General features: G+C 35.1%; 4 protein-coding genes across 8 annotated transcripts in view; 3 read left to right on the top strand and 1 right to left on the bottom strand.

Moving 5' to 3' along the window:
* LOC125657912 (uncharacterized) overlaps positions 1 to 448 on the top strand; it is a 29,699-nt gene extending 29,251 nt beyond the window's left edge. Inside the window, exon 9 of the mRNA XM_048888837.2 lies at positions 100 to 448. Within this exon, the coding sequence (XP_048744794.1) occupies positions 100 to 202 (103 nt within the window). The 3' untranslated portion in view covers positions 203 to 448. The remainder of the gene's footprint in view (positions 1 to 99) is intronic.
* On the bottom strand, positions 381 to 21,463 carry LOC125657899 (EF-hand domain-containing family member C2-like). Of its 2 annotated transcripts, none has more exons than XM_056148888.1 (10): positions 21,322 to 21,463; positions 5,583 to 5,922; positions 5,183 to 5,406; positions 4,378 to 4,734; positions 3,792 to 3,930; positions 3,383 to 3,691; positions 2,539 to 2,732; positions 1,938 to 2,269; positions 1,548 to 1,640; positions 381 to 842 (listed from the first exon to the last, which is right to left on the bottom strand). In XM_056148888.1, exons 2-10 carry the CDS (start codon positions 5,863 to 5,865, stop codon positions 635 to 637), a joined length of 2,139 nt encoding a protein of 712 aa, XP_056004863.1. In that variant the 5' UTR covers positions 5,866 to 5,922; positions 21,322 to 21,463; the 3' UTR covers positions 381 to 634. The 2 variants fall into 2 exon arrangements, with proteins under 2 accessions (XP_056004863.1, XP_048744765.1); XM_048888808.2 differs by lacking the exon at positions 21,322 to 21,463 and adding an exon at positions 6,167 to 6,343.
* LOC125657900 (kelch-like protein diablo) lies at positions 6,504 to 15,687 on the top strand. The gene is made up of 7 exons (XM_048888809.2): positions 6,504 to 6,747; positions 9,352 to 10,396; positions 10,598 to 10,790; positions 11,882 to 12,079; positions 12,611 to 12,711; positions 14,813 to 14,950; positions 15,272 to 15,687. Exons 1-7 carry the CDS (start codon positions 6,745 to 6,747, stop codon positions 15,466 to 15,468), a joined length of 1,875 nt encoding a protein of 624 aa, XP_048744766.2. The 5' UTR covers positions 6,504 to 6,744; the 3' UTR covers positions 15,469 to 15,687.
* On the top strand, positions 16,696 to 22,823 carry LOC125657905 (uncharacterized). 4 transcript variants are annotated; one of them, XM_056148891.1, is made up of 10 exons: positions 16,696 to 17,833; positions 18,909 to 18,955; positions 20,185 to 20,401; positions 20,509 to 20,608; positions 20,765 to 20,800; positions 20,907 to 20,929; positions 21,044 to 21,125; positions 21,318 to 21,377; positions 21,462 to 21,607; positions 22,498 to 22,823. In XM_056148891.1, exons 3-10 carry the CDS (start codon positions 20,189 to 20,191, stop codon positions 22,762 to 22,764), a joined length of 927 nt encoding a protein of 308 aa, XP_056004866.1. In that variant the 5' UTR covers positions 16,696 to 17,833; positions 18,909 to 18,955; positions 20,185 to 20,188; the 3' UTR covers positions 22,765 to 22,823. The 4 variants fall into 4 exon arrangements, with proteins under 4 accessions (XP_056004866.1, XP_056004865.1, XP_048744786.1 ...); XM_056148890.1 differs by lacking the exon at positions 18,909 to 18,955 and having other exon boundaries at positions 16,697 to 17,833; XM_048888829.2 differs by lacking the exons at positions 16,696 to 17,833; positions 18,909 to 18,955 and having other exon boundaries at positions 19,493 to 20,401; positions 21,044 to 21,110.
* The last annotated feature ends 1,464 nt before the right edge of the window (positions 22,824 to 24,287 follow it).

The raw sequence follows: 24,287 nt of genomic DNA, 5'->3' as shown, positions 1-24,287 counted from the left end.
TATCAACCTCAACAAAGAAAATCCTGGTGCGTAAATGTTTTGTACCAAATTCAATTGTGACATTTACGGGCTGATTAAGTTGATGTTGTGCATCTTCAGGGCTTTGTTCAAAGAAGAAAATGCTGCTTCAAAAGGGCTCTTGAGAAGGAAAAAGGAGAAACTGAAAGAAATAGAAGAGAAAGTGGCAAGCTTGAAAAAATAAAATGATTGTTTTGAAGGGACTTTAATTTCTTTTTGATCTTTTCCAAGATTTAGTATTTGCAATTAATTCACATAAATTTACTACTAGAAAAGTAGCAACTGTAGAAAATATTTTGAAGTTTGACTAGTTGTTGACTTAGAATTACTACATGTATTATAAACAAATATGAAATGTATAGTTATATGTTCATTATTTTTATTCACATTTAAAATATATTTATTATGTACATAAACTTCATAAACACTGTATCTGTGCCAAATTATCTTTCAATGCTATTAATTTTTTGCATATCTGTTGAAATTTGTTATTTTTTGTCTTTTACAATACAATAAATGTTCAGAAATACACAGGAGTATTGGCACAACTTTAAAAAAAACTGTTACAAGTCTTGGATCACAGATGATTTTATAAACTCCTAAGCACTGTGTGTCTTTATGAAGATGCTTTTGCTTTTCCAAAGCAGTCATCAAGGAGATTCTGATAGTTTATAACAGATACACTTCCTCTGCCTTGCTGTGTTCCTTGCCAGTTAGGGTCAGACGAGGGTTCATATTGCATCGGGGGTACAGGGCAGTCCCTCCAGTTCATCTGGCTGATGAGGTTGTTGTAAGCTACCTCACCTCTCTCTGTGGCAATGGCCCTGAAGTGCAATCAGTAATAGAACTTACAGTATTTGTTTCAAATTTCTAAATGTGTTTTATGATTCTAAAAGCATGTACAGTATAGTGGCCCAATTCTGATACATAAATCAGCATTATAGTAAGCATAAACAAAATATTAGCATCAAAATTACCATTCATTTAATATCAAATTACAAAAAATATAATGCTGGAACAATTTAGGTTTCAGTACTGTATCTAAGGCTAAGAAAGAACTATAGATCTATATTAAGAATTTTCATGCCATTTCTAATGGAATTTGTACAGAAAATAGAATCATTGACAAACCAATGCAAGATTAAGTGCTTAGAGTTATCCAGGAACCTAATTATAAAATTCAAAACAAATTTTGTGAACAGTAAGTTTCAGACTTTCTTTGGTTTGATTTTGATTTTATTAATTTTGAAACTTGTGATTAGCACTCAGAGAGAAAATGAAATACAAAAACTATTATATACAAAATATATATTGCAGTACTACAAGACAGTTCCTATTAAATATTTCTTTGAAATACCCATTGAGATTTTCAAATTCCACATCAATAATGATCAATGATTGGGAATATTGGATGGCCATATACGAAATCCTATTAAAAAATGAATTTTTGCATCCTATGGTATATGGGTTCATCTATGTTAAATCTGTGAATGCAGTAATGAAGAACTATAAAATCTGTTCATGCTTACAATGACAATGCTGCTCGCAGGAGGTCATCAGGGAGGGGAACATTGTGGGCTCGGAAAATGGTCCTGACAATTTCAGCGTCTAACATGCCTTGTCTGTAAAGTAAACAAAATTGTAAATATATGTTTGGCAGTATCCTAACAAATGAAATGCAGTACTGGAGGAGGGGGACCAGGCTAACATTACAACATGTAAGCTATTTATAGGATCTGTAAATTTTGTTCAACATCAACTGATATTGTTTCTTTTCTCATTAGTTTGACTGAGAGTCCAACATGGTGATATCAATAATTGATAATATATATTATTCTGGTATGGAGATGTCAATAAAATTAATGGCAGGGCTGACAACAGATTCCTTTCAAAATTGTTTTCAGAAAAATTTAACTTACTTTCCTTTGTCATTCTGCATGCAGTCCTCTAATAGTTTTCCAAATCCCTCATAGTTTCTCTTTCTGAGTTGTTCCTGGACAATAGCAACAAGTTTGTTAGAGTCAATGGCATCCTCTTGTGTCCTCTGGCTATAGTGACGAGCCACAGTCATGATCTCATGATCACTGATATTAGGGTTAATTTGACGGAGGAGGGAGACCAACTGGTCGTATGCCATGCAGCCAGAGCCATTGGGATCATTTCTCATAAAGAATGACCGAATCTCGTCCTGGTTGTTCCCAACTGAGCTGACTAGTCTTTGCAAAATGGAAGTAATGTTGGCCCGGGGGAACTGTAACAGCAAGAAATACATTTTAAAGTTTAGATTTTTCTATATTTGTTTCAAGATATATATGCTTCTAATTTGCAATGCATTGACTGTTGGAAAAAGCAACTGCCAGTGGACAATTAATGTCTACAGAGTATTTGCCATAGTGTATTTATAACGTTTCCAGCAGGCAATCTTGGTATTATCCAACAATGAAACAACAGTAATCACCAATACTGATACTAGGATAGTAAAAAACACACTACCAGTTTGTATACAATTGTTGTACTTACTCCAGAATTCTGTTCCAAGTATCTAAATGCATACTCGTCAGCATCAATAAGGACAAATATGTGGCTGTTAAAGTTGACACAAGTACCGACAAACAGGTCACTAGACAGATAGTACTGGGACATCTCAGTACTGTATGCCTGCTGACTGGGCTTCTTAATCCTTGTCCTCTCCAAGAATTTACCGCCAATGATTCCTATCAAAAGGGAGATAATTCATGCATCATCAAAGTAAATAAAGTATAGCTCTCTCTCTCTCTCTCTCTCTCTCTCTCTCTCTCTCTCTATATATATGTGTGTGTCATAACCAATGTGGAGTTTTATCTCTTTGGATTTAATTCAAGAAAAAAAGAAGGAAAAAAAACTTTTAAAAAAAAGTACGTGGAGAATCTTTCATTATTCTTAAATGTAAGTCAATTCAGATAATGTGAGAATTTGAACAATATAGGTTTAGAGTCCACTTGGATATTTTCACTATACATGGGTATCTTAGTTCATGGGTTGATTTCTTAATTTGTAGTAGATACTTAATCATACAACTTAGAAAACATGTGAATTTTTTAAAACATTGTTCAGTCATGTTAGTGACAAAAAAATACATGAAATATCCAAGAATTGTCTGTATGAAAATATGCATAGGTTGTAATAAATATTTGATGCAACCTAATGAAATTATATTCTTAGAATATGCAAATACACTGCTTATTTTCAGCTCTCAGATGTATAAAATCTTGTCAAAATCAGGTCATTTCCATTCACTACTACCAGCATATACCTGATTTTAATAAGATTGAAGATTGGTATTTATATATCAATGTATTTATTATCCATATATTCATGTAATTACCTGAGTTTCTGACAGGAGGCTCAAAGACGGAGATGGTATCGTCAGACAGGAAGTAAGAGATAATGAAGCGGCGCTCTTGGTCGATGGGTTTGGTGGTGTCCATGCGAGCCAAGAATCGGAGAACATTGCTGTCCAGCCCACGTCTGTCCTTTTCCATGAACTTGATGAAGTCCCTCTTGGGTGGTTTTGGTAGGAGACCCATGCAGGAGCAGAGTGAATCCTCTTCACTTCCCCATCCGTTGTAAGGAGGGAACTGGCGTGGCGGGTTACCAGCTGGGTTCTTCTTGTATTGGACTGTTGAGAAGTCCTCTGAAAGGTCAAGGTAAGTGAATTTATAGTTATTGAAATGAATTGTAAACAGTGGACATTTCACTCTAGTCAAATGCATGTTTATAAAGGTTTAACTTACCAATTCCAAACTTAGTGCGATAGTATTCTTTTGTGAAATCATCACAGTCGCACAACAAGAGTTTTCTTCCCCAAACATTGATGACAGATCCCAAGGTAAGATCACTGTCTTTATAGAAATCTGTGTTCACAGCTCCAGTCTGTAACACAGAATGTAGAACATCAAAAATGTCATTAGTAGAACTTGCATAGTGTATTGACTATATATATATGTACTTACTCTAGTGTGTTTAAAATTTGGAGCTATGCACTATTTGGTGTAATTATGATTTATTGATTCTTCTGTGTATGATGATGGATCAGAAATGATTTAAATATTTTAAAGCAACCATAGATTAGTGTTCATGCTTCACCGCCAAAGGCTCTAAAATATGAATCCCACCAAAATAAGTATATAACAATGTGAAAGTTATGATGGTGTGTCAGAAGCACATCTAATACATGCACTATATGTTTGAAATGTCTTAAATATCAGAGATTCCATCATCTTTTTCCATTTGTATAGTCAGTAATGAAACCTAACACCATCAAAGTGCTGGTAAAATGCTATACATATTTGTAAAATGAAGAATATGGTAATCATGTACCTTTAAGCTATCTAAGATATATCTGCCACCGTGACCAGTTGGTCCAAACACATTAAGTACAGTTCTGTTTGTAATCTCGCCTGGCTGCCTAAGAGATTCAATGTTCTTAGGAAGCCTGCCACGTCTCAGGAACATTGGCGCAGCATCTCTGCCGGAGTTGGCCGGGATGACTTCTCGGATTTCAATAGTATCGTCAGCCAAGAAATAATGGAGCACCATCTCACGAGGATCACCAAACATGCTGTCCGTGTCATCCCAGTAGCAGAAGAACCGCAGGACATGACGATCATGGTCCAAGAACTGCTTCAGGGTGTCATGCTTTTCATATGGCCGGAGTGGCTGCATGCTTTCATCCATCTAGAAAAAATAAACCCAGACATTTGGTAATGAATTTCCAAGAACTGAGAAAATAAATAATCACTCTTCACCATATCTAATTAACGCCCATATTTTTAGTTTATTCAGTTTTATTAATGTAGATCCTAAATATATGCAAGGAATTTATTATCATGTACTCTTACGAAAGACATCATTTGCGATATAAAATTACTCGCTTTTACTTTTCTGTTGCAAAAATACATGCAAGAACTCTTGATTAACAAACGACATGCGAATTCATGTTCACGCAATTTGACATTCAAACAAGTCATTTTGCTGTATTAAGTATTCCCATAAAATAAGGATTCTACAGTATATCATGTAAATAAATTTTAAATACATGTACTGGTAAATTTTACACTCTTGATATTGCTTATGCCAGTATTTAGATGAAGGTTTTTGATGAGCTAAAAATGTTATCACTCACAGCTTTTCTGTATTTGGTGTAAGGATTTTCTGGTTTACTCTCAATATCATTAACTCGGACTCCCATTTTCCTAAGAAAGTTCTTTGTGAACTCATCAGCATTGGTGAGCTTGAAAACTTTGGAGTAGAGGTTAATTTCACAGCCAATGTTGAAGTCCTCAGCAGTGTAATATTGATCATCATGTGGGGCTGGTTTGGGAATTCTGTGTCTTCGGATCAATGGACCTGTCATAAAAAAGCATTTCACATTCATTTGATGTCATTCCTTTAAGATGTAAATAATTAATTTCCAAGAATCTCAGTGGAATAATAAAATCCTTTATCAGAGTAAAACTTAAAGAAATATAACAGCATGTAGTAGAGAATTTCATGTAAAGGGGCACACATTTGCTAAATTTTACCTTGTGGGACTCCACTGTTCTTCTCTCTGGGTTCAATAACCTGAATGGAATCATCTTCTAAGTAGAAATAGACCTTGCAGTTGCGAACTCTGTACTGCTCCTCGCGCTTCTCAAAAACAGCCTCTTGGAAATAAGCATCAAAGCATAGGACCTGTCTGTCAAATGCCACCCAGGCAGGCAAGTTGCTGCCCTCTCCTTTTGGGAAAACAGTATTTTGGGGTCTTACTTTTTGTCCTCGAAGAAGTTCCCCACCTATACCAGGTTTTTCTTCTCCAACCAACATAGACACCTCATTTTTGTAGTCAAAGTGATGTGACTTGTGGTACTTTGTTTTACCAAGCTGGAAGACATTTTTATTTTTCATATATTCCCAAATTCATATATGATATACATGGAACGCAGACATACTTGTTACTTAGATTGGTTGATTTTTAGGATATGCAGTTATATGTATTCATAAATTTGCATAGATCTGTCATAATACCTCAAGCATGCATTCTCAACAATTTTTTGTTGAAAAAAATTAGAACTTGAGGGGCATAAATCGCATGCACAGCTGAAAACTGTTAGATTAATTTACTTACGCTGTTGTTGAAGGAGTTTCCCGGGAGAAACGGTAATGCCATAGCTTAATTTTTTGTCTTTCCCCGGTTATACACTACCACATGAACATTGACTGAAACCAACACAGTGAAGAGTTTGTGTGGTTACTAAGGAACACGACTTAGCAATGTCATTCCGCACGGCGACCGAAAAGAAATAGTTTGATTGCAAAATTGAAATAAATAAGTAGATGAAACATATCCGTTGTTTAATTAATACAAGTGAATTTTAAAGTAAATTTGACTTCTATCTGTGTATAATTATACAAAATGCAGTGTAAAATTATTTTAATGAGGAAATCATACACGCACTACTTTTAAAGGGAAGTCACTCTGCTGCTTCCGGTGGAAAAGCTAATAAAAATTCAACAAAAATATCAAAATATTTTTTTATCGTGCACATGGTGCTCTTGCTAAAAATGGAAATTTACTGAAGAAATTGTATTCGGATAATTATTTGTAATGATAAAATGGAACTTTGTAAATTTTCTTTTGGAATATGCCACTACCTCGGTGATGAAGTAATCAAAATGCACTGTGCCATATAGAGGAAATTCGAAATGGTATTGTTTACATTTTATCTTGCCGTTACTTGATCAGTCAACTAAATAAGATTTGTGCAACAGTTTGTTGAAATGTTGTGGTTTTAGATATTGTACCTAGTATAAAACTTCTATACTATTATAAGTACGGTACCAGAGTAATTCAGTAATTAACCAGGTGTTATATTCGATATTCCTAGAAGTACGACTGAGTGTAAACACGCTCTTACACTTCATAACGTCTTCTACATATTCTAGAACAGTTTACAACCCTCTGTACAATATGTTAGTGTCACATGTTAAACATGAAAATATATGTTCTGATTTCTTGAAATAACAATGCATTTGATAATTGGCTTGACTCTAATTAATAACATCTAGTAGATTCTAAAAATTATATCAAAACAATACAACGTAACGGCCTGCATAATTGAAGACCCACAGGTAATTGAAGACCTATGGGAGACTTACAAAAAGGCTATTTACATCAAAACTAATATGATTTTCTCATTAAGCATGTCTCAAATATCTAATATTATAAACAAAAAAGTTTGATAAAAATAAGTTTTAAAGTGCATTTTCAAAGCTGGGTAGGGGCAACTATTTTTCTCTTTTGACGATCTAGCGCAAGAACGATAACTCGTATAAATGCCATACTTGCAAATCGGCTGTTCAATTAATAATTATTTCTTGTATATTTTCTTTGTTAAAAGATCGGGAAAATGTTTCAAAATTGTATCTTAAAAAATAAAAGAAATGAATAACAATTGAACAGCTGCTTTGCAGATATATATTTATGCGAGTTGTCGCTCTTGCATTAGGTCGTCTAATAGAAAAAAATGTTCCCCATACCGAGCTTTATAAATACACTTTAAAATTTATTTTCATCAAAATTGTTTGTGTTTATTTTATATTTGAGACATACTTAATCAGAAAATCATATTAGTTTTGATGTATATAGCCCACATTTTTGTAGATCTTCTGTAAGTCTTCTGTAGGTCTTCAATTACCCGTAGGTCTTCAATTAGGTATGCCCCAACGTAATGACAAATTTCCAGGGATCCTAGATACTATGAGATACAAGTAATACTTGAAACTATTTCTTTGAATAATATGCTGATGATGCTACCATTTGAACATGCGTAGCTACATAAATATTTTGTATTAAATTACAGCATTTGATCTATAGTTCCAAGTCTCAACTACTTGTATCATAAATTATAAAACTGAAATACACATATAGGCCCAAAATTGGAATAAACTTATCTTACATTGTGTATGTTATAGGAGTATAAAAATAGAAGATATATTTTATGAACCAGAAACTGTAATATCACGCAGATTTAGAACTTTTTGATTAATCAATCTTTCTGCGAGGAAATATAGTCCCTGCAAAACCCTTTCAAAATTTGAATTGACACAAAAAAAATTCAACTGCATAGGGTTCAGTAATAGATGTGTAATATGTTTTCACCAATGGGATCAGTATTGAACCAGTAAATACTTAGTTGTAGCATCCTGCACAATATGCAATTTCCGAGTTGCCCAATCGTTTTTTCCCTTTATGGAACTCTTACGCACAGTGAGACGCAAAACATACTATCGTCCACACGCGGTGGGTACAAATGCTTATCGCTGCCTTCATATATTGCCTAAAGGCTGATTATCAGACATCATGCAACCACCCAAATTGCAAGGACACACAATATTAGTAAGTTTATTAGTATTTAATAATAAAATAGCTCAAACAAAAATCAATAATCACCATTTTCTTTGATTAAAATATCACTCGTGCAGAAGAGGAAATATAAAATAATTTCATATTTAATTTAATGACCTAATTCAATCAAATATTATTCTTGATATGGTCAGTTTACTGTATACCAACGGCTGATATAAGCAAAATTTACACTTTCATAACTTTTATCTTTATTTACATAGCTAGTCTATAATTATAGGTTATAGACTTTGTATGGGAAAATATGACGACCGAGTTTTTGGGCGCGTAGATGGACCGAGCTTGCGAGGTCCGTTCGCGACAAAAAACAAGGTCGTCATATTTCCCATACAAAGTCTATAACCTTTTTATTATGTACTTTCAATTTCATTTAGAAACTAACAATGATTTATTTTTTTACAATTTCTTTATTGGTTTAACTGAGTAAAAGATGAAAAACACGAAAAATTTGAAAATGAACGACGTAGTAATTTGCTTGTGTATTGATTGTGACGTAATGTTTGCGGGCCGGAATGTTTCCGGGCATATATCGTGTGATATATGCCCGCAAACTTTTAAAGAAAAAAGAAGAGATAAAATTGAAAGTATATAATAATTAATATATGTATACATCTTGTACCCACCCAAGTGTTCAACAGAACACTGAACGTACCTCTACCACAGAAGAGCTGATATCTCAGAAGTTGCGTATTGTGCTCAAAAGCTCAGGAGCAAACTTCCTTAAATCATGAACAATTGAAGTCCTGTATTAGATTCTTGCTAGCTTTAGATCTCTCCAAAATACCCAGCATGCACACAATTACTAACATGTAGACATGAATGTGGTTGAAAAAATTAAATCAATGCGATATATTTTAGATATCTGAAAATTCAAACTACTGTTTTAGGAGAAAATGAACAGCCCAGATGACCCTCCTAGTACCCAAGACCAGGACGGTATGCTGGATTCCCAAACCCAGTATGACTCTCACAATGAAGATAAGTTTGTGGACAAAGAACGAGCTATAAATTTGCTCCAAGGATTCTCAAAACTGTACAAAGAAAAAGAATTTGTGGATGTGACACTGTGTGTGGATGAAGCAGAATTTCCGTGTCACAAAAATGTTCTTGCAATATCAAGTCCTTTCTTCATGGCCATGTTTTCTACGAATATGGCAGAAAGTCAACAGAACAAAATCACTTTGAAGGAGTTAGATCCACTGACTATGGGTCTGGTGCTGGACTACATCTACACAGGACAAGTCATGCTGTCCGAGGAAACAGTACAGCATTTACTGTCAGCCTCCAACAGATTTCAACTGCTTTCACTTAGAAGTGGATGTGCAGAATTCATGATGAATCACATTACTGTATCAAACTGTATTGGGGTCTATTTCTTTGCTAAAGCCCATGAATGTACTGACCTTGCCACAAAAGCCAAAGAAATTGTCAACAATCAATTTTCTGTTCTCTGCAAGCAACAGGAATTTTTGTCTTTACCCTCAGATAAATTAGTTGAGATTATTAGTGATGATGAGATTAATGTGACCAATGAAGAAATTGTATATGAAGCTTGCATGGAATGGCTCATGACAGACAAAGAGAAAAGAATGGCACATCTCATGGAAATCATGAATTGTGTTAGATTTGCAAATATTAGCTCATATTATTTCTGTGATAGAATTGACAGAAGTAAAACACTGAAAGATTGTGAATCTCTGAGGAAAGTCCTGGACACTGTGAGGTACTTTCATATGCTACGCAACAGACAGCATGAAATGGATTTGAACCTCATGCCTCGAAAAGGAATGGTTTATGAAACTGGAGTGATGATCATTGCAAATCCTTATACAGAGGAACAAATGAAAAAGTTCAATAGTATGGAAATGCTGTTACCAAAAACTGGAGAAGTCATTACTATTTGTAAATTGCCACAAAGCTTATATACTCCAGGTTTGTAATGGTACAGAGCTCGGTTGTATTTGATTGCATGATTTGATTTCTCTTGCATGTGAAAGTGATAACAACAAAGATATGGTTGCATATCATTCATATTCATCTCAGTAAGTGCTGAAATTGGTTAGCTGTGAAATCTACATACTATTAAATTGTCAGACATGCATGTATGATCTATCATTTTTAATTTCTTTGTAGGATGTGCTATTACTGGAGATAACCAGATTTACTTGGCAGGGGGATCCATACGAAAGCTGAACTATCGAGGATCAGTAACAACTGAGGGGGTATCCAATACCTTTTATGTGTTTGACCAGATAGAGAAGAGTTGGACTCCAAAAGCCAAAATGCACATGTCCCGTTCACAGTTTTCTTTGGTCATTGTTGACGGGTAATTACTATTTCTCACATTTATGCCCCCCTTTCCCACTTTTTAAAAAAGAGGGGACATATTGTTTTGAACCTGTTGGTTGGTGTTTAGCTAGACCACTCAATATCTTAAGAACCCTTTGCTTGAAAGTTACCAAACTTGGTACAGTGGTTGCCCCTAGATAATAGATGACCCCAATTTTTTTCAGGTCAGAAGGTTCAGGGTCAAACTGGACATAGTAAGATATTTTCTGCTCAATATCTTGAAAATGCTTTGCTCGATAGATATCAAACTTGGTACTCTGGTTCTACCTATAAAGGAGAACATGACCTGTATCAATTTTGAGATTTCAGGGTGAAGAGTCAAACTGGAAATAAAATTTTATTCACTCAATATCTTGAAAACCATATCCTTGACAGACATCAAACTTGGTACACTGGTGTTTCCTAAATTGTACATGGCTCCCATTGGTTTTAAGATCACAAGGTCAAATGTCATGACTCAAATGACTGCTTATTTGGAAATGTCTGCTCAGTATCTTCAGAGATAAAACTAATTATTATGGTTATTACTGACTAGTAGATAACCCATATTTGTCACCATCACTGCAGACATTCTAAAATGAAAAGTTTTATCCTTTTCAATATTGCCACATGGGGGCATATGTGTTTCTAAAACATCTCTTATTTTTTTCTTATGTTGATTTCTTATTTGTTTTTGGAGATTGAAAATGCATCCACCATGCCCATTGAATAGCATAAAAGATATATTATTTGTGAATTTTTTGATAAATTAGGAATTTGTTTTGGATGTGCTTTCTTTTGATGCCCAAGAATAGATCCTGCAAATCAATTTATATTGGTCTCTTGTTTTCCTGGTGCCATACGTAAATGGAAGTCAAAGATTCCCCGTAGAATGTACATAAGATACCTGATGGACTGAGACATTGCAGATAAACAGCCTTGTCTAAAGACACAAAATGTAATATTGTGTACCCATTTTCCACTTACCACTTACCACCTCTACTCACTATCCCACTCTGTCATATGCTCTGCTCAAAATTTAGTAAGCTTGGTTTTATATCAAATTAAGATTTTATATCAATTCTACAGATTTGCTTTTGCAATTGGTGGTCAGGATGGATCAGAAATTCTGAGTGCAGTTGAACGTTACGACCCGCACACCAATGCCTGGATACTTGTGGCTCCTCTTGCAATACCTCTGAGATTTATGACCAGCATTAGCTACAGAGGAAAACTTTATGTGTTTGGAGGAGAAACAACCGACAAAATCAGTAAAACAGCATACAGGTATATACTGTCACATTTCTGTCTGCATTGTGAGAAGCAAGCACATAGAACTATTGGATTTTCTCCGTGTTTCCTTCCAAATTAAGACAAAGTCAATCTGCAAGATGCATTTTTTAAAACATTATTCAAACTTCACAGTTGCAGCTAAATTGTATATATATATATCTTTATTTTTGGAGGTTTTTTAAACAATTTTGGTCTCAAAGGTTTTTGTGTGTAGATCTTGGGCATATTTGTCATTGTATAGTGTAGTATTGTTGTAGGCACCTAGATATGTGTCCTATCTACTGCTACAGTTTTATTCAACTTTGCCTGTACTTAGCACACATTAGAGATGGACAGATTTTGAAATTGAAATTACAGTATACATACGGTTTACCTTGGATTTTAAACAATGTCAGATCACAAAATCTATATGAAATGGAAAGCAAGAGGATGCATAAAAAATCAAAACTTAAGAAGATGAGCAAAATGATATGATTACATTACTGGGTGTTGTAGGTTGATTTCAATGCAATCTGGATATTACAGGTATGATCCAGCTGATGATACCTGGGTGGAGTTACCTCCCATGTCTACATCCAGAGTGTTGGCAGGATGTGTGGTACATAAAGACAAGATTTATGTGATAGGTGAGTTACAAATATAGATTGATGTAGAATATTCCGAACCTATGCATTATGTACCAAAACACAAGTAAAACTTCCGGCTAGTAAATGTTGGTACACCCAAATATGACTGGGTTAGGTGGTTTATTTAAGCACCTTGTATGATTTCACCATGAAAAAGTAATACATTGTACAAGCTCTCAAATATTTCATGTGACTTTTGGGGATTTTTTTATTTTTATTTTTTTTGAAATGATAAAAAAGGTGTTTTGTTTGTGCTTAAGAGATTATAGAGTCCAAATTTTGCTGTGATTTGGTGCATGATATGAATATCTAATAAAAACATGACTAAACGACCCAGATAGATGTTCTAATTTTATTTGACTGAAGACAGATGAAAAACATACTAAACTAAGATGATATTGTCAAAATCTATCACCAGTGTACCAATATCTTTTATTGTATTACTATTGTTATGAAGAATTTGGGCCAGTAATGTCAAAATTGATATTATTAGTTACACAGTTAGTTAGTGACCTGATATGGAGAAATACATGGTGTGAAAAGAAAACAAGACAGGTTTTCTTTTCACACCATGTATTTTTCCGTATCAGGTCACTAATTAACTGTAATGAATTTATCACATCAAAGACCTAACTGTATATGTGGGGATCTATATCATACGACTTTGTCAAATGCCTTTCCTTTTGTATTTTGTCACTGTTGCAAGTTGAACCAGACAGTAAATTACTCACTCAATACGGATTTTTCTCGCATGATGCGGTTTTTTTTTCACGGCATCATGTGACCAATTAGATATCAACAATTTTGTCTGAGGCATGATAAAGTCACTGTATACTAATATAATCCAGATTGGGCTAGTGTATATTTTTGGCAAACACTCCTTGCAATAATTAGAAAATGATATTACCATGGTTTAAGTGTTTTGAAATAACAGCAAAAGGTCAGGGAAGTAGTGGAGAATGTATGCTGTTGCCTGCCATCAAGGTAAAATGTTTTAGAAATGGTCACATCCCAAGAGACTATAAACTTTAGCTAGTGCATACCTGCATGGGTGCATACTGGAAGTCATGCTTGAATGCTACAGACTACATACATTTTTTAGATTGGTATAAAATAAAATAAAAAGCCCTGCTATGACCAAAACAACAACTTTAATATGAATGTATGTAAGGAATTATTTGGTGTGAGGATGTACCTGTATAAAATATTATATATCCCAGAATGAATATTTCACCTGAATGAAAACAAAACCAGCATTATGTGTATTAAGCCAAATGTAATCTATTCTATGCACTCTAGAGTAAGGAATCTTTATCATAACATGTATTAGTGCTTGTTGTGATGAAATCTCAGGTTATTGAAATGACTGCATTTGAAGAACATGTGAATTTCACTTCTCTTGCCAAGTGTTTGGTAAGGGAACAAACAGTCACAAATCAATTTAAAATTGAGGGTCAGGCCTGAAAAGGATTTGAATTCATGCTTGCTGCAAATGGATTACTACATGTACCAACTTAGCTGTTGTTTGTATACGTGTATATATGAAGGCATCATTTACTTATATTTTGTTTGAAAAGAAAAGGTTTATTGACAGGTTAACTGGAGCAAGTGGATTTTACTTTGTATGGCTTTCTGGAGATTTTCTTGGAGGCTGTGCATTTACAATTTCAGATTGATTTGCTCAATTTTGTCATTATTTTTTCATATTTTTGTACATTCTTCCAGTTTCCTAACCCCTACATACAGCTTTTGGGGGTGTATTGCTGTCACCATATCCATCTTTTTATCCATCCATTATTGGGACAATATAAACTGGTTTTGCCTAGTCTGTCTGTGTGCATGTCTGTCTGCTTTTCATTCATCCATTTATTATTGGGACGTCAACATCAGTCAGGATCTCGATTTTTGAGACACACTTCTGAATTTGAAATCTTGCTTTCTATGACACATTCAAAATATAACAGATTAGGAATAGGCCATGCAGAGGTTTTAGTCCCATTAAAACAGTTCTAGTTTTTCTAGATTGTTTTCTTAATGTTTATACTTCTTGACATTTATATAAAAGTTAGTTAATGAACTGAGCTTTTCCTTTGATTTATAGGAGGAAATTCAGAACTCAGTGATAAATGGAAGAAGGAGTTCCTCCCTGAACATTGTGTGAGTTCAGTAGAAGTGTTTGATCCAGCCTCAGACACCTGGAGTGAGGGCCCAGAACTTCCAAATGCTCTCTGTGGAGCAGGTAAAATAAACATGGATTAGCGTTTGTAAGAGAAATCACATAAGGCATTTATAAGTCTTTTATATTTCCGATTAGTGGAAATATATGATTTAAAGTAAGGTTGTATTTTACAAGATTGAATATATTTGAACACTCATTATCTCCCTTTCTTCATTTAAAAGTCGGCAAATATTTTTGTTATGTGTATGAATTTTATAAATAGGCACTCGTACACACCAAAACAAAAAACAAAAAAAAAAGAAGAAAGAAAAAATGCTTCAAAGAGATGTCTTTTCCCTCTTGATACATGCATGTTCTGTACATGTATTTGATCCATTTCAGGCATTGTAAAATACAGCAATACAATTTTAATTGTGGGTGGTGAAGATGACAAGAGTTGGATGGCTGGCCTGTGTTGGTTAAAGGAAGAAAATGGCAAACAGACTTGGGTGGAGGGGCAAGAGTTGCCCACGGTGATGAGCACATTTGGTTGTGTTGTCGCCAATATACAGCATGATGTGTACAAACAACAGACATAGGTTACAGATCAAATTTTTATACAGGGTTGTGCATCAGATCAATAATCATATCTACTGAACAGCAGTAATAAAACAAGGTATTCTCGCATTAATCAGTTGTGATGAGTGTTCATCTTTCTTTATACACATAGATTAATTATATGTATTAGATTTATACTGTTTTTATATATGTGTATTTCAATAAACAGGTAACACTCAGATTAAAGATTTCTGAACCTCTGATTGGAATATTTTTTTTTACGTCTTTTGAATAATGATTTTGCACAGGAACAATTTGTTTAACAGATTATGATTGCTAGATATTGCTGTTAAACTATTTACTTCTACATGTATTTGAAGACAGGCCACTAAAGTCCCCCAGTTTTGATATCATAGACAATGTTTCCGGCCCAAACTATGACAAAACCATATCTATGAGAAAAGCATTACACTTTATTAATTGTTCTGCACATCATTTCTTTATTAAACAAAAAGAAAGTTTATTCCAAAATTACAACAAAAGTTTTGAAGGATGTATGAATTTTGATGCATGTATTTATTTGGTTTTTTTTTCTGTTTTAGTAAAATTGGTTATAATCGGCAAACCTGGCTTTGACAGCCAATGTTTCTTTAAAACCTTTCACACAAGTGGTGGAGGTGCAATAGATTTTCAAGATTAATGTATGTTTTACGGCACCATGAAACTCTTGTGAACAAACTTCTTTTTGATGGTATTTAAGTGTCCCTAACAAAGTTTGGAGACTTGTTGTGTTTGCTCAGTTTTTGTTGTTATCCTTCCTCTTCGTGTTCTTCTTCTTCCTCGTGTCTGAAAATGTCCAACAGGCATTCTCCATAACTCATAGATGAAAGTATTAGGTATTCAAGGTTATGAAAGGCCAATGTAAGTAGTTGTGTACATCAGATTTCAGGAGATTAGGGTACATTTTGGAGGGGGGATCAAATAGGAGTGAGGTCTAACATTGAAATCTATGGGGGGGAAATTACACGCAATTCCAAAATTCAACAGATTTAACGAATATGATAGATAAAATCCTTGAAATGAGAAGAGAATGACAGGACTACAAACTTCAAAGAACTCCAGTGACCTTCACCTATTACCATGAACATAAAAGCTGGTATAACTTTAGAATCGAGACTATTAAAAACATGGGATCTTCAGAAATGATAAAAGGGTGATAGGCTTCAACTAGTATCAAGGTTAAGTGACTCCAGTGACCTTGATCATGAAAACTTATTGTAATATTTAAAAGCTGAAAAAACATGAAAACTTATTGTACATTGTTTAACATCCCTTTTGAGAATTTTTCACTCATATGGAGAAGTCAACATTGAAGGGCTGCAAAATTTAGGCCTATGCTTGGCGCTTATGGCCTTTAAGCAGGAAGGGATCTTTATCGTGCCACACCTGCTGTGACACGGGACCTCGGTTTTTCAATTTCATCTGAAGGACCGCCCCATTTAGTCACCTCTTTTGACAAGCAAGGGGTACTGAGGACTTATTCTAAGCCAGATCTCCACAGGATTGTACAACTTTAGAACCAGATCTGATTGGGACCTAGAATCTTCAGAAGTGATGAGAGGATATTGGGACCCACAAGCTAAGATCAAAATTAAATGACACCAGTTTTACTAAATGAAATTAGGGGATTTTTTTTAAATTAAGGTCTTTATGATTAAAATTGGCATGGATTTTGTGCAAGGGAGTTAATGAAAATGGTAGTACTCAGAAAAAGGCCTTTTATACAGCCAGTACTTCATTTGGGAGACTTTGATAGGCAGATTGTAATCGTATCTTGTTTGAATTAAGATTTGTTGAAGAAGAATAACACATTGTCATAATGGTCAACTTCCTTTAAAACCATAAATTATACCAAAAATTCAGTAATATATTTCTGTCCTTTTACACTTAAGTTCTTAACTGATTATGGTACCTTCACACTCACGAATTTTTCTTACGGATCCTTACGTATTCCACAAATCCGTAAAAGTACACGGATTGTTACGATTTAGACACTTTAAAGAGCTATTTAAGAACGTTTTAAGAGTATTAACGGGCCATTTGCGGTCTATTACGAGTTCTTGCGATGCATTTACGGCACACATTTACGATTTGTTCCGAGTGAACACGGATAAATACGAGCAATTTACGACATTTTACGAGCTTTTTAGGGATTGTTACGAGTATATTGCGGAAATTTACGATTTAGCTTAGCTTTTACGTGTAAATCACGACCTGTTAACGTGTTGATAACGTGATGTTACGAATAGTTAGGAGTTAGTTACGATTGTTTACGTTTTTAACTCAGAAGTGTTCGCAATTGACTTTGTATCATCATTCGACAGCTGGCATTACTTGTAACAGCATGTATGTATATTGTATGCAAGATAGGTAACTTCTTTGATGTCTTGATAGCAACTGAAAGAAACTGTCAGATTTTGCGTCTTTTATACCTTTCCTTAATCGTAAAGTTTAAGTATGTACTCGTAAAGTATCCTGTCTATACGTAAAGTGCTCGTAATGACTCTGAACAATCCGTAAAGCGATTGTAACCCGACGTGAAAGAAATCGTAAATATCACTTAGGCATTCGTAATAAACTGTAAACAACTCGTAAACTATCCGTAACATATCGTAAACTAACCGCAAAGATTCGTTAAAAAAAATTACGGATTTTTACGAGCAGTTTACGTGTTCTTGCGACCAGTTTACGATACTTCCGGATTGTTACAAGTTATTTACGGGAAATGAAATCCGTGGATAATCGTGAAAAATTTGTTTTGACATGTCAAAAAAGTTGTCCCTACTTTCACGGATCCTTACGAGTGTGTGCCAGTTGTGACGAGTTATTAACGGATACCGACGAGTGATTTACGAATGCTTGCGATTGACTACGAGTCGGAGATCCGTAAGAACTCGTAAGAAAAATCCGTGAGTGTGAAGGTGGTATTAGCTAAAAGTTTTAACTTGCAGAGTTTCTGATTTGTAAATGGGGAGTTCTGATCTGTAGATGGGGAATTCAAGTCTTGGAGGGGTTTTCACCCCCCCCCCCCCCCCACCCCCCGGGTTACGTTCTTCTAAAACTGCATTTTTTTTCACTAGATAAAGTTAATTCTAAAAGATTTCAGTTATTGTAATTTCCCCCTCCCACACCTCTTTTCATCCATAACAGTTTTCTGTGGTGTGGTATACGTCCTTAACTTCTTGTACATCATTAGGTGAGTGTTCATTGAATTTAGGACTGTACAAAAGACTCATGTCAGTGTATAATGAACTAAAGTGGTATACTGGTACCTATGTGACGAAAGGTTACACCTTCCGTATTCGAAATCCATTGAATGTTCATTCTTATCAGAGAAATTGATCTGTAATATGTGTTCATGAATCCTTTTACAAATCATAATGCATTGAATTTTTTGCAGTGTGTTTTATTTCTTTTATAGAATTTTTGTAGTAATGGAAGTACGAAATATACCGATGATACTCGTATGTACGTATTACCTGTTATCAATACATCGTAGCGTCCTGATTGTAGAAAATTAGTCCTCTCTCAGTAACAGTTGGGGATTGATCTGCTGCGGAATTGACCCCTGCTTACTACTACACTGCCCACCATAAATAAGTGTACACTCACCAAAATAAGTTACTTGTGCATAATGAATACGGGTTACATCATAGATACAGATTTTTCGATGCAAAATACATAACTCTTACATATGAGTAGATGACCTTAGGCTTTCAACTTTTTATATCCTTATTTTATATCAAAATACTTCATTTCTGAAGGTTTGAATTTTCTAAAAAGAGATATTATGCAAACTTTTATCTTGAAACCATTTTAAACTAATTACTAATACATATTATTGTGTATTAAATGTATACTTTTAGAAGACCATTTGATTTTTCACCTTAAATAAATCAATGTCACAATTTAACAGAGTAAGCCAAAAATATTGAATGTCCATTATTGTTTCAAAAAAATTGAAGTTGCACCCTTAAATGATTATTTTACTGATAGAAAGTTATACACAGTGGATTCAGCTCTTTTTCATTATATTGAATAATTTTCATTCCAAAATGTGTATTATAAAAAACGAAAACCTTATGTGTATACTTTTTATGATGGGTAGTGTATGTCAATACCTGCACATGCATTTGAGTGCGTTATCTCGGACGGCTTCCTTGGAACGGGTGTATACTTAATATATACAATGTACATGAAGAAACAGTCTTCTGAACTGGGAATCCTGAATATTTGCAACGTATACATGTATATAAATATTAAATACAGCTTCGCACTGATTTCACGCTTTTAATATTAGAATAATTTGATTTTTTTTTTTTTTATAATTTTGAAATTAAAATGAAGAAAAGGTCAAGAAAGCAATGTGTTGTTACGTGTCTGAGGGAGTGGATGTGTGTAATCTCGGACTGCTTGGGAACCGTTTACGTGTCTGAGGGAGTGGATGTGTGTAATATCGGACTGCTGGGGAACCGTTTACGCAGAACCGTATATCCTGTTTGATAGCCGATTTCCAATTAATCTGATCATCCATATATATACATGTATATACATATGTACTAGTTTGTTAGTATATGAATATCACTGTATTCCAATGTTTGTTTTGATTATAACTTGAGGCTTTATCAGTTTATTGACACTCGCAAAACAAATTGAATTCTGATTTGTATTAATGAGAAATTGTGTTGTTCCATGAGCGAAATGAAACCAACTTGTAAGGAAGAAATCCAAAACAAAAAGCGAGCAGGGCTCACGCTCGCAATTTTGTTGCTGTTTGTGGTGACCCTAGGAATATGCAGTTGTTTGCTCGTGCTTTGCATAAAGCTGACAGATGAAGTACACAGCTTAATGGGCAGAGTGAATAATATGAGCAGAATCTTGTATTCTTCAAAACTTTACAATGGGAATAGTACGGTATGTTTCAGTTCTAAGTCAGGAAATACATGCACTTGTTTGAAAATTCGATCATTTTTAATGTGTCCGAGACACTGACATGTGTATGCATTAAACTTCTCTTGCAGAGTATGGAGTCCGCATCAATATTAGATTTTGAAAAAATACAAAATAAATCGAACGCTCATATGGGTAGCAACAAGGAGACGCCTTCTATGACCTTTAGAGGTGGGGTTTATTTTTATTGTTGAATAAAGAGGTTGATCTAAAACAATTTCAAATAACTTTATGATACATTATCTATTTTGAGTACGCGAAAGTGGGAAATACATATGTAAGAGCAGTGAAATACACACCCAGAATAATAACAATTGTGTTTTTCAGTTAAGAAAACGAAGAGATTTTTGTCTGGAGCTCCAAGTAATGTATTCATTTTCATTGAAATTTAATTTCGGACAACGTTAATGTTGTAACGTATTACATTTGTTTTTTTATTACATTCTTTTTTTTAATTTAACACTCTTAGGTTTGGAATTGCTGAGAAGTAATGTAAGTATTCACTTGTGTGCGATTGGTTAGATTATTATTTTGCTTACAAATTCGCTTGATCCCTTTATTTGCATGTATGTTGTATGTATTCTACAAGTATGTTAAAACCTTTAGCTCGATTCGGGAGTAACTGCCGTCCACTATGTCCCGCACGAGTACCGTGACATCTCTGGGAAAGCAGGTACACCATGTAGAGGTCAGACATGAAATTTCTGAACATTGGTGTAAATCTGTCTTTAATGAATCTTGAGATTTCTTACATAATAACGAATCATAATTAAACATGTTAAATTAGCCAACTACCGTAACGCTAATGTGCTTTATGATACCCCACTGTGATGTGTGACTTCCCTCCTAAAATTATTATATATTTATATCATTAAAACAGGTACCTGCTGTTCTGTCTGGTCAGGAACTTTCTGTGCAAACCAAACATTCTTGAGCACTGGTGAGCATGACGCTGTTGAACAGGAACCCAACGTTTCAGTCCCATGGTTATCGTAATTATGCTAATCAGCATTTGTAATTTCAGATCCTCACCATGGTGTCTTGTTTTTCAAACCCTCACCATGGATGGAGGTGCAGCATATAGAAGAGGTCACGCCCCTGTTACAGAGCCAGACAGACACAAGTCTATTCACGGTCACCAAGTCTGGAATCCATCTTCTATACCTCAACGTAAGCTGGTGATTTATCTATCCCCCTCTGTGTGTTATGGTGCCAATGCATCTTTCATCTATTTAGTATAGTTGTTGCATATGTTTGTAATATACAATCAATTAACCTTGGTAAGTCTGTAACTAGTTGAAACTCATCTTTTTTTTTTTTTTTATGTCTAGAAATCACGCACATTCTAACGAATAAAAAATAAGATTTCTAAATGCACAAGAAAAGGCATTTTAAAAAAGACATTTTTTTCAGTAAAAAGTAATATTTACTGATAGGGCGTTCTTTTTGTTCATCCAAGTCTCGTCTTTTCCTGAAATGAGTTATGACGAAATAAATTGTGTATGAATTGGTTTTCCTCCAACATTTTGATCGCCACACATGTACAAGTGAACAGAAAATAAATGTCCGGCCACAATGGTCTCTGCTGATTGATTACAATCCGTGTTTTGAATGTTTGATTACCATGACAATGATCACTGAATTTCAAGTTTTCGCCACTGCAACATTTGAAGATCCCTGTCTGACTGAACATGTCTCCATCCCAATATCCCTAGTATCGTGATGTCTCCATCCCAATATCCCTAGTATCGTGATGTGTCCATCCCAATATCCCTAGTATCGTGATGTCTCCATCCCAATAACCCTAGTATCGTGATGTCTCCATCCCAATAACCCTAGTATCGTGATGTCTCCATCCCAATAACCCTAGTATCGTGATGTCTCCATCCCAATAACCCTAGTATCGTGATGTGTCATTTCCCCCTACATTACATGTAAACGTCGGGTGATTTACAATATCCAGTCCACATATACAATCTCCACTGTAACTTCAACAACCAAACCACCATTCTTTATCCACTCTCTGTTGATCGAATCACAAAGTGTTCTCTCGTTTCTAGATACTGATACAGGCTACCAAATCATCACACGACATAGCAATTTACATCGATAGCGATCGAAAGCTGGACTGTCGTGAAAGTCTTGACTACGTCAGATCTGATGCCTCGAATCCCTTTATGTACTCAAAAGGCAAAACCTGCAGTATATCCGGAGTATTCTTCTTACAACAAAGCAGTCTGCTCTCCATCAGAATCCTTACCACAAACACGGCGGTCATACTCAAGCCAGAAAATACAAACTTTGGGGTAGTATTGCTGAAAACATGACAGAATGTACAAAACTAGAGAACTTAAACAATATCAAAATAAAGAAATCAAACATTTTTTTAAAGCTTATAGACTCTTGTCAAATGCAACGTGAAAAAAAGATAGTGGTGACATTTCCCGAATGAATATCAAAGATACATTCCCATATCCAATCGCCGGACAATACGGTATATAATGTTGTATCGTCCGACTTTCAACAAATTTTGTCTACGGTGTAAAAACACTGAAATTGATTGTATCGTATCGTAACGCCCCTCTCGAGAATTTTTCACTCATGGAGACGTCACCAAGACCGGTGAAGGGCTTCAAATTTAGGCGCGTACGGCCATTGAGCAGTGAGGGTTCTTTAGCGTGCCACACCTACTGTGACATGGTACATCCTTTTTAAGGTCACCTCCGAGGACCCGTGACTTTCACACCTGAGGCCGAGCGTTTGGTGATGGAACTCATTAACTGTTTTAACGACATGGGTCTGTTGCGGCCGGGATTCGAACCCCGACCTTCCGCATGCGGGGTGAACGATTTAGAACCTTCAGACCACCGCTGCGGTTAAATTGTCGCACGTACGTATTTATGAGGCTGTATAACATGTCGTACATTATTTCGCCTGTTTAACCAGAATTATTTGGTTTACAAACAACGGTCACTCACAGGGCCGTAAATTACATGGAGGCGGAGGAGGCAGCTGCCTCCTCCAACTTTTGAGCCAAAAAAAATTAAAATTTAAAGTTCATTAGAATTTATGTTGTTTCCAATAACTAAGAACATGATACCTCCCTTAAAAAGCATTCCAAATCTTTCTTTTAGAATGAGTTAGTCAAGTAACATCTTAGAAGGCCCTAGAATCAAGGATTTTGCACGAAACGTGTTCAGTGTGCACAAAATGTGCTCAACGTCTGGGGGCCTGGGCGGCCCCCAGACCCCCGCCTAATTTCCTGCCTCCTCCAAATTGAAGGTTAATTTACGGCCCTGCACTGAGCAATTCCTAATGCATATTCAGAAGATAAATCAAATGAGAGTCGCATGTCCATTTCAGACTTTCAGAAGTAACGTCATCGGTGGCCTTATCTGTGTAAAGATATGTATTTTTGTTACTACAATACCGGACCGTAAGTGTTTCACGATTTTGTTTAAAGAGAAATAAAAATATCAAATACCTGTTAGTAAATTTTTCTAGATATCTTCGTTGTTTTACGCTCTTTCAAACCAAAATTTAGACGTTATGTACATCATGTTGGGATTTCCGTCGTGCGCATGGGACTATTTATAAACGCATAGCAGATAGTCTTCGAGTCGGCGAGAAATGACACCAGTCCAAAAAGAACAGACCACACGTTTGAATAACGGTGGAAGAAAAAAAAAGTTGAGATAGCATAAATTATGATGCATCTACTGGACTCCTACTCCTAGTTTCTTTGGAAACGAGGGGTTATATATATTCGGTCTTTTCTACCCCCCTCAAACGAGGGGGATAGGAAAGACCGAATATAAATAACCCCCTCGTTTCCACAGAAACTACTGGA

The sequence above is a fragment of the Ostrea edulis genome, chromosome 9, assembly GCF_947568905.1.
Source record: "Ostrea edulis chromosome 9, xbOstEdul1.1, whole genome shotgun sequence".
In the NCBI taxonomy this organism is placed as follows: domain Eukaryota; kingdom Metazoa; phylum Mollusca; class Bivalvia; order Ostreida; family Ostreidae; genus Ostrea; species Ostrea edulis.
Note: the sequence above shows the minus strand (reverse complement) of the source record. Positions and strands in the feature narration are given on the sequence as shown.

Coding starts and splice junctions, on each gene's coding strand:
- LOC125657899 (XM_048888808.2), bottom strand. CDS start 6,208: ATGGCATTACCGTTTCTCCCGGGAAACTCCTTCAACAACAGC. Junction 4,735..5,182: donor ACACCAAATACAGAAAAGCT/GTGAGTGATAAC, acceptor TATTTTTTCTAG/ATGGATGAAAGCATGCAGCC. Junction 2,270..2,538: donor ACTTGGAACAGAATTCTGGA/GTAAGTACAACA, acceptor TTGCTGTTACAG/TTCCCCCGGGCCAACATTAC.
- LOC125657900 (XM_048888809.2), top strand. Junction 10,791..11,881: donor TCTTTGGTCATTGTTGACGG/GTAATTACTATT, acceptor TCAATTCTACAG/ATTTGCTTTTGCAATTGGTG. Junction 14,951..15,271: donor AAATGCTCTCTGTGGAGCAG/GTAAAATAAACA, acceptor GATCCATTTCAG/GCATTGTAAAATACAGCAAT.
- LOC125657905 (XM_056148889.1), top strand. CDS start 20,180: ATGAGCGAAATGAAACCAACTTGTAAGGAAGAAATCCAAAACAAAAAG. Junction 20,609..20,764: donor GCCTTCTATGACCTTTAGAG/GTGGGGTTTATT, acceptor TGTGTTTTTCAG/TTAAGAAAACGAAGAGATTT. Junction 20,801..20,906: donor ATTTTTGTCTGGAGCTCCAA/GTAATGTATTCA, acceptor TAACACTCTTAG/GTTTGGAATTGCTGAGAAGT.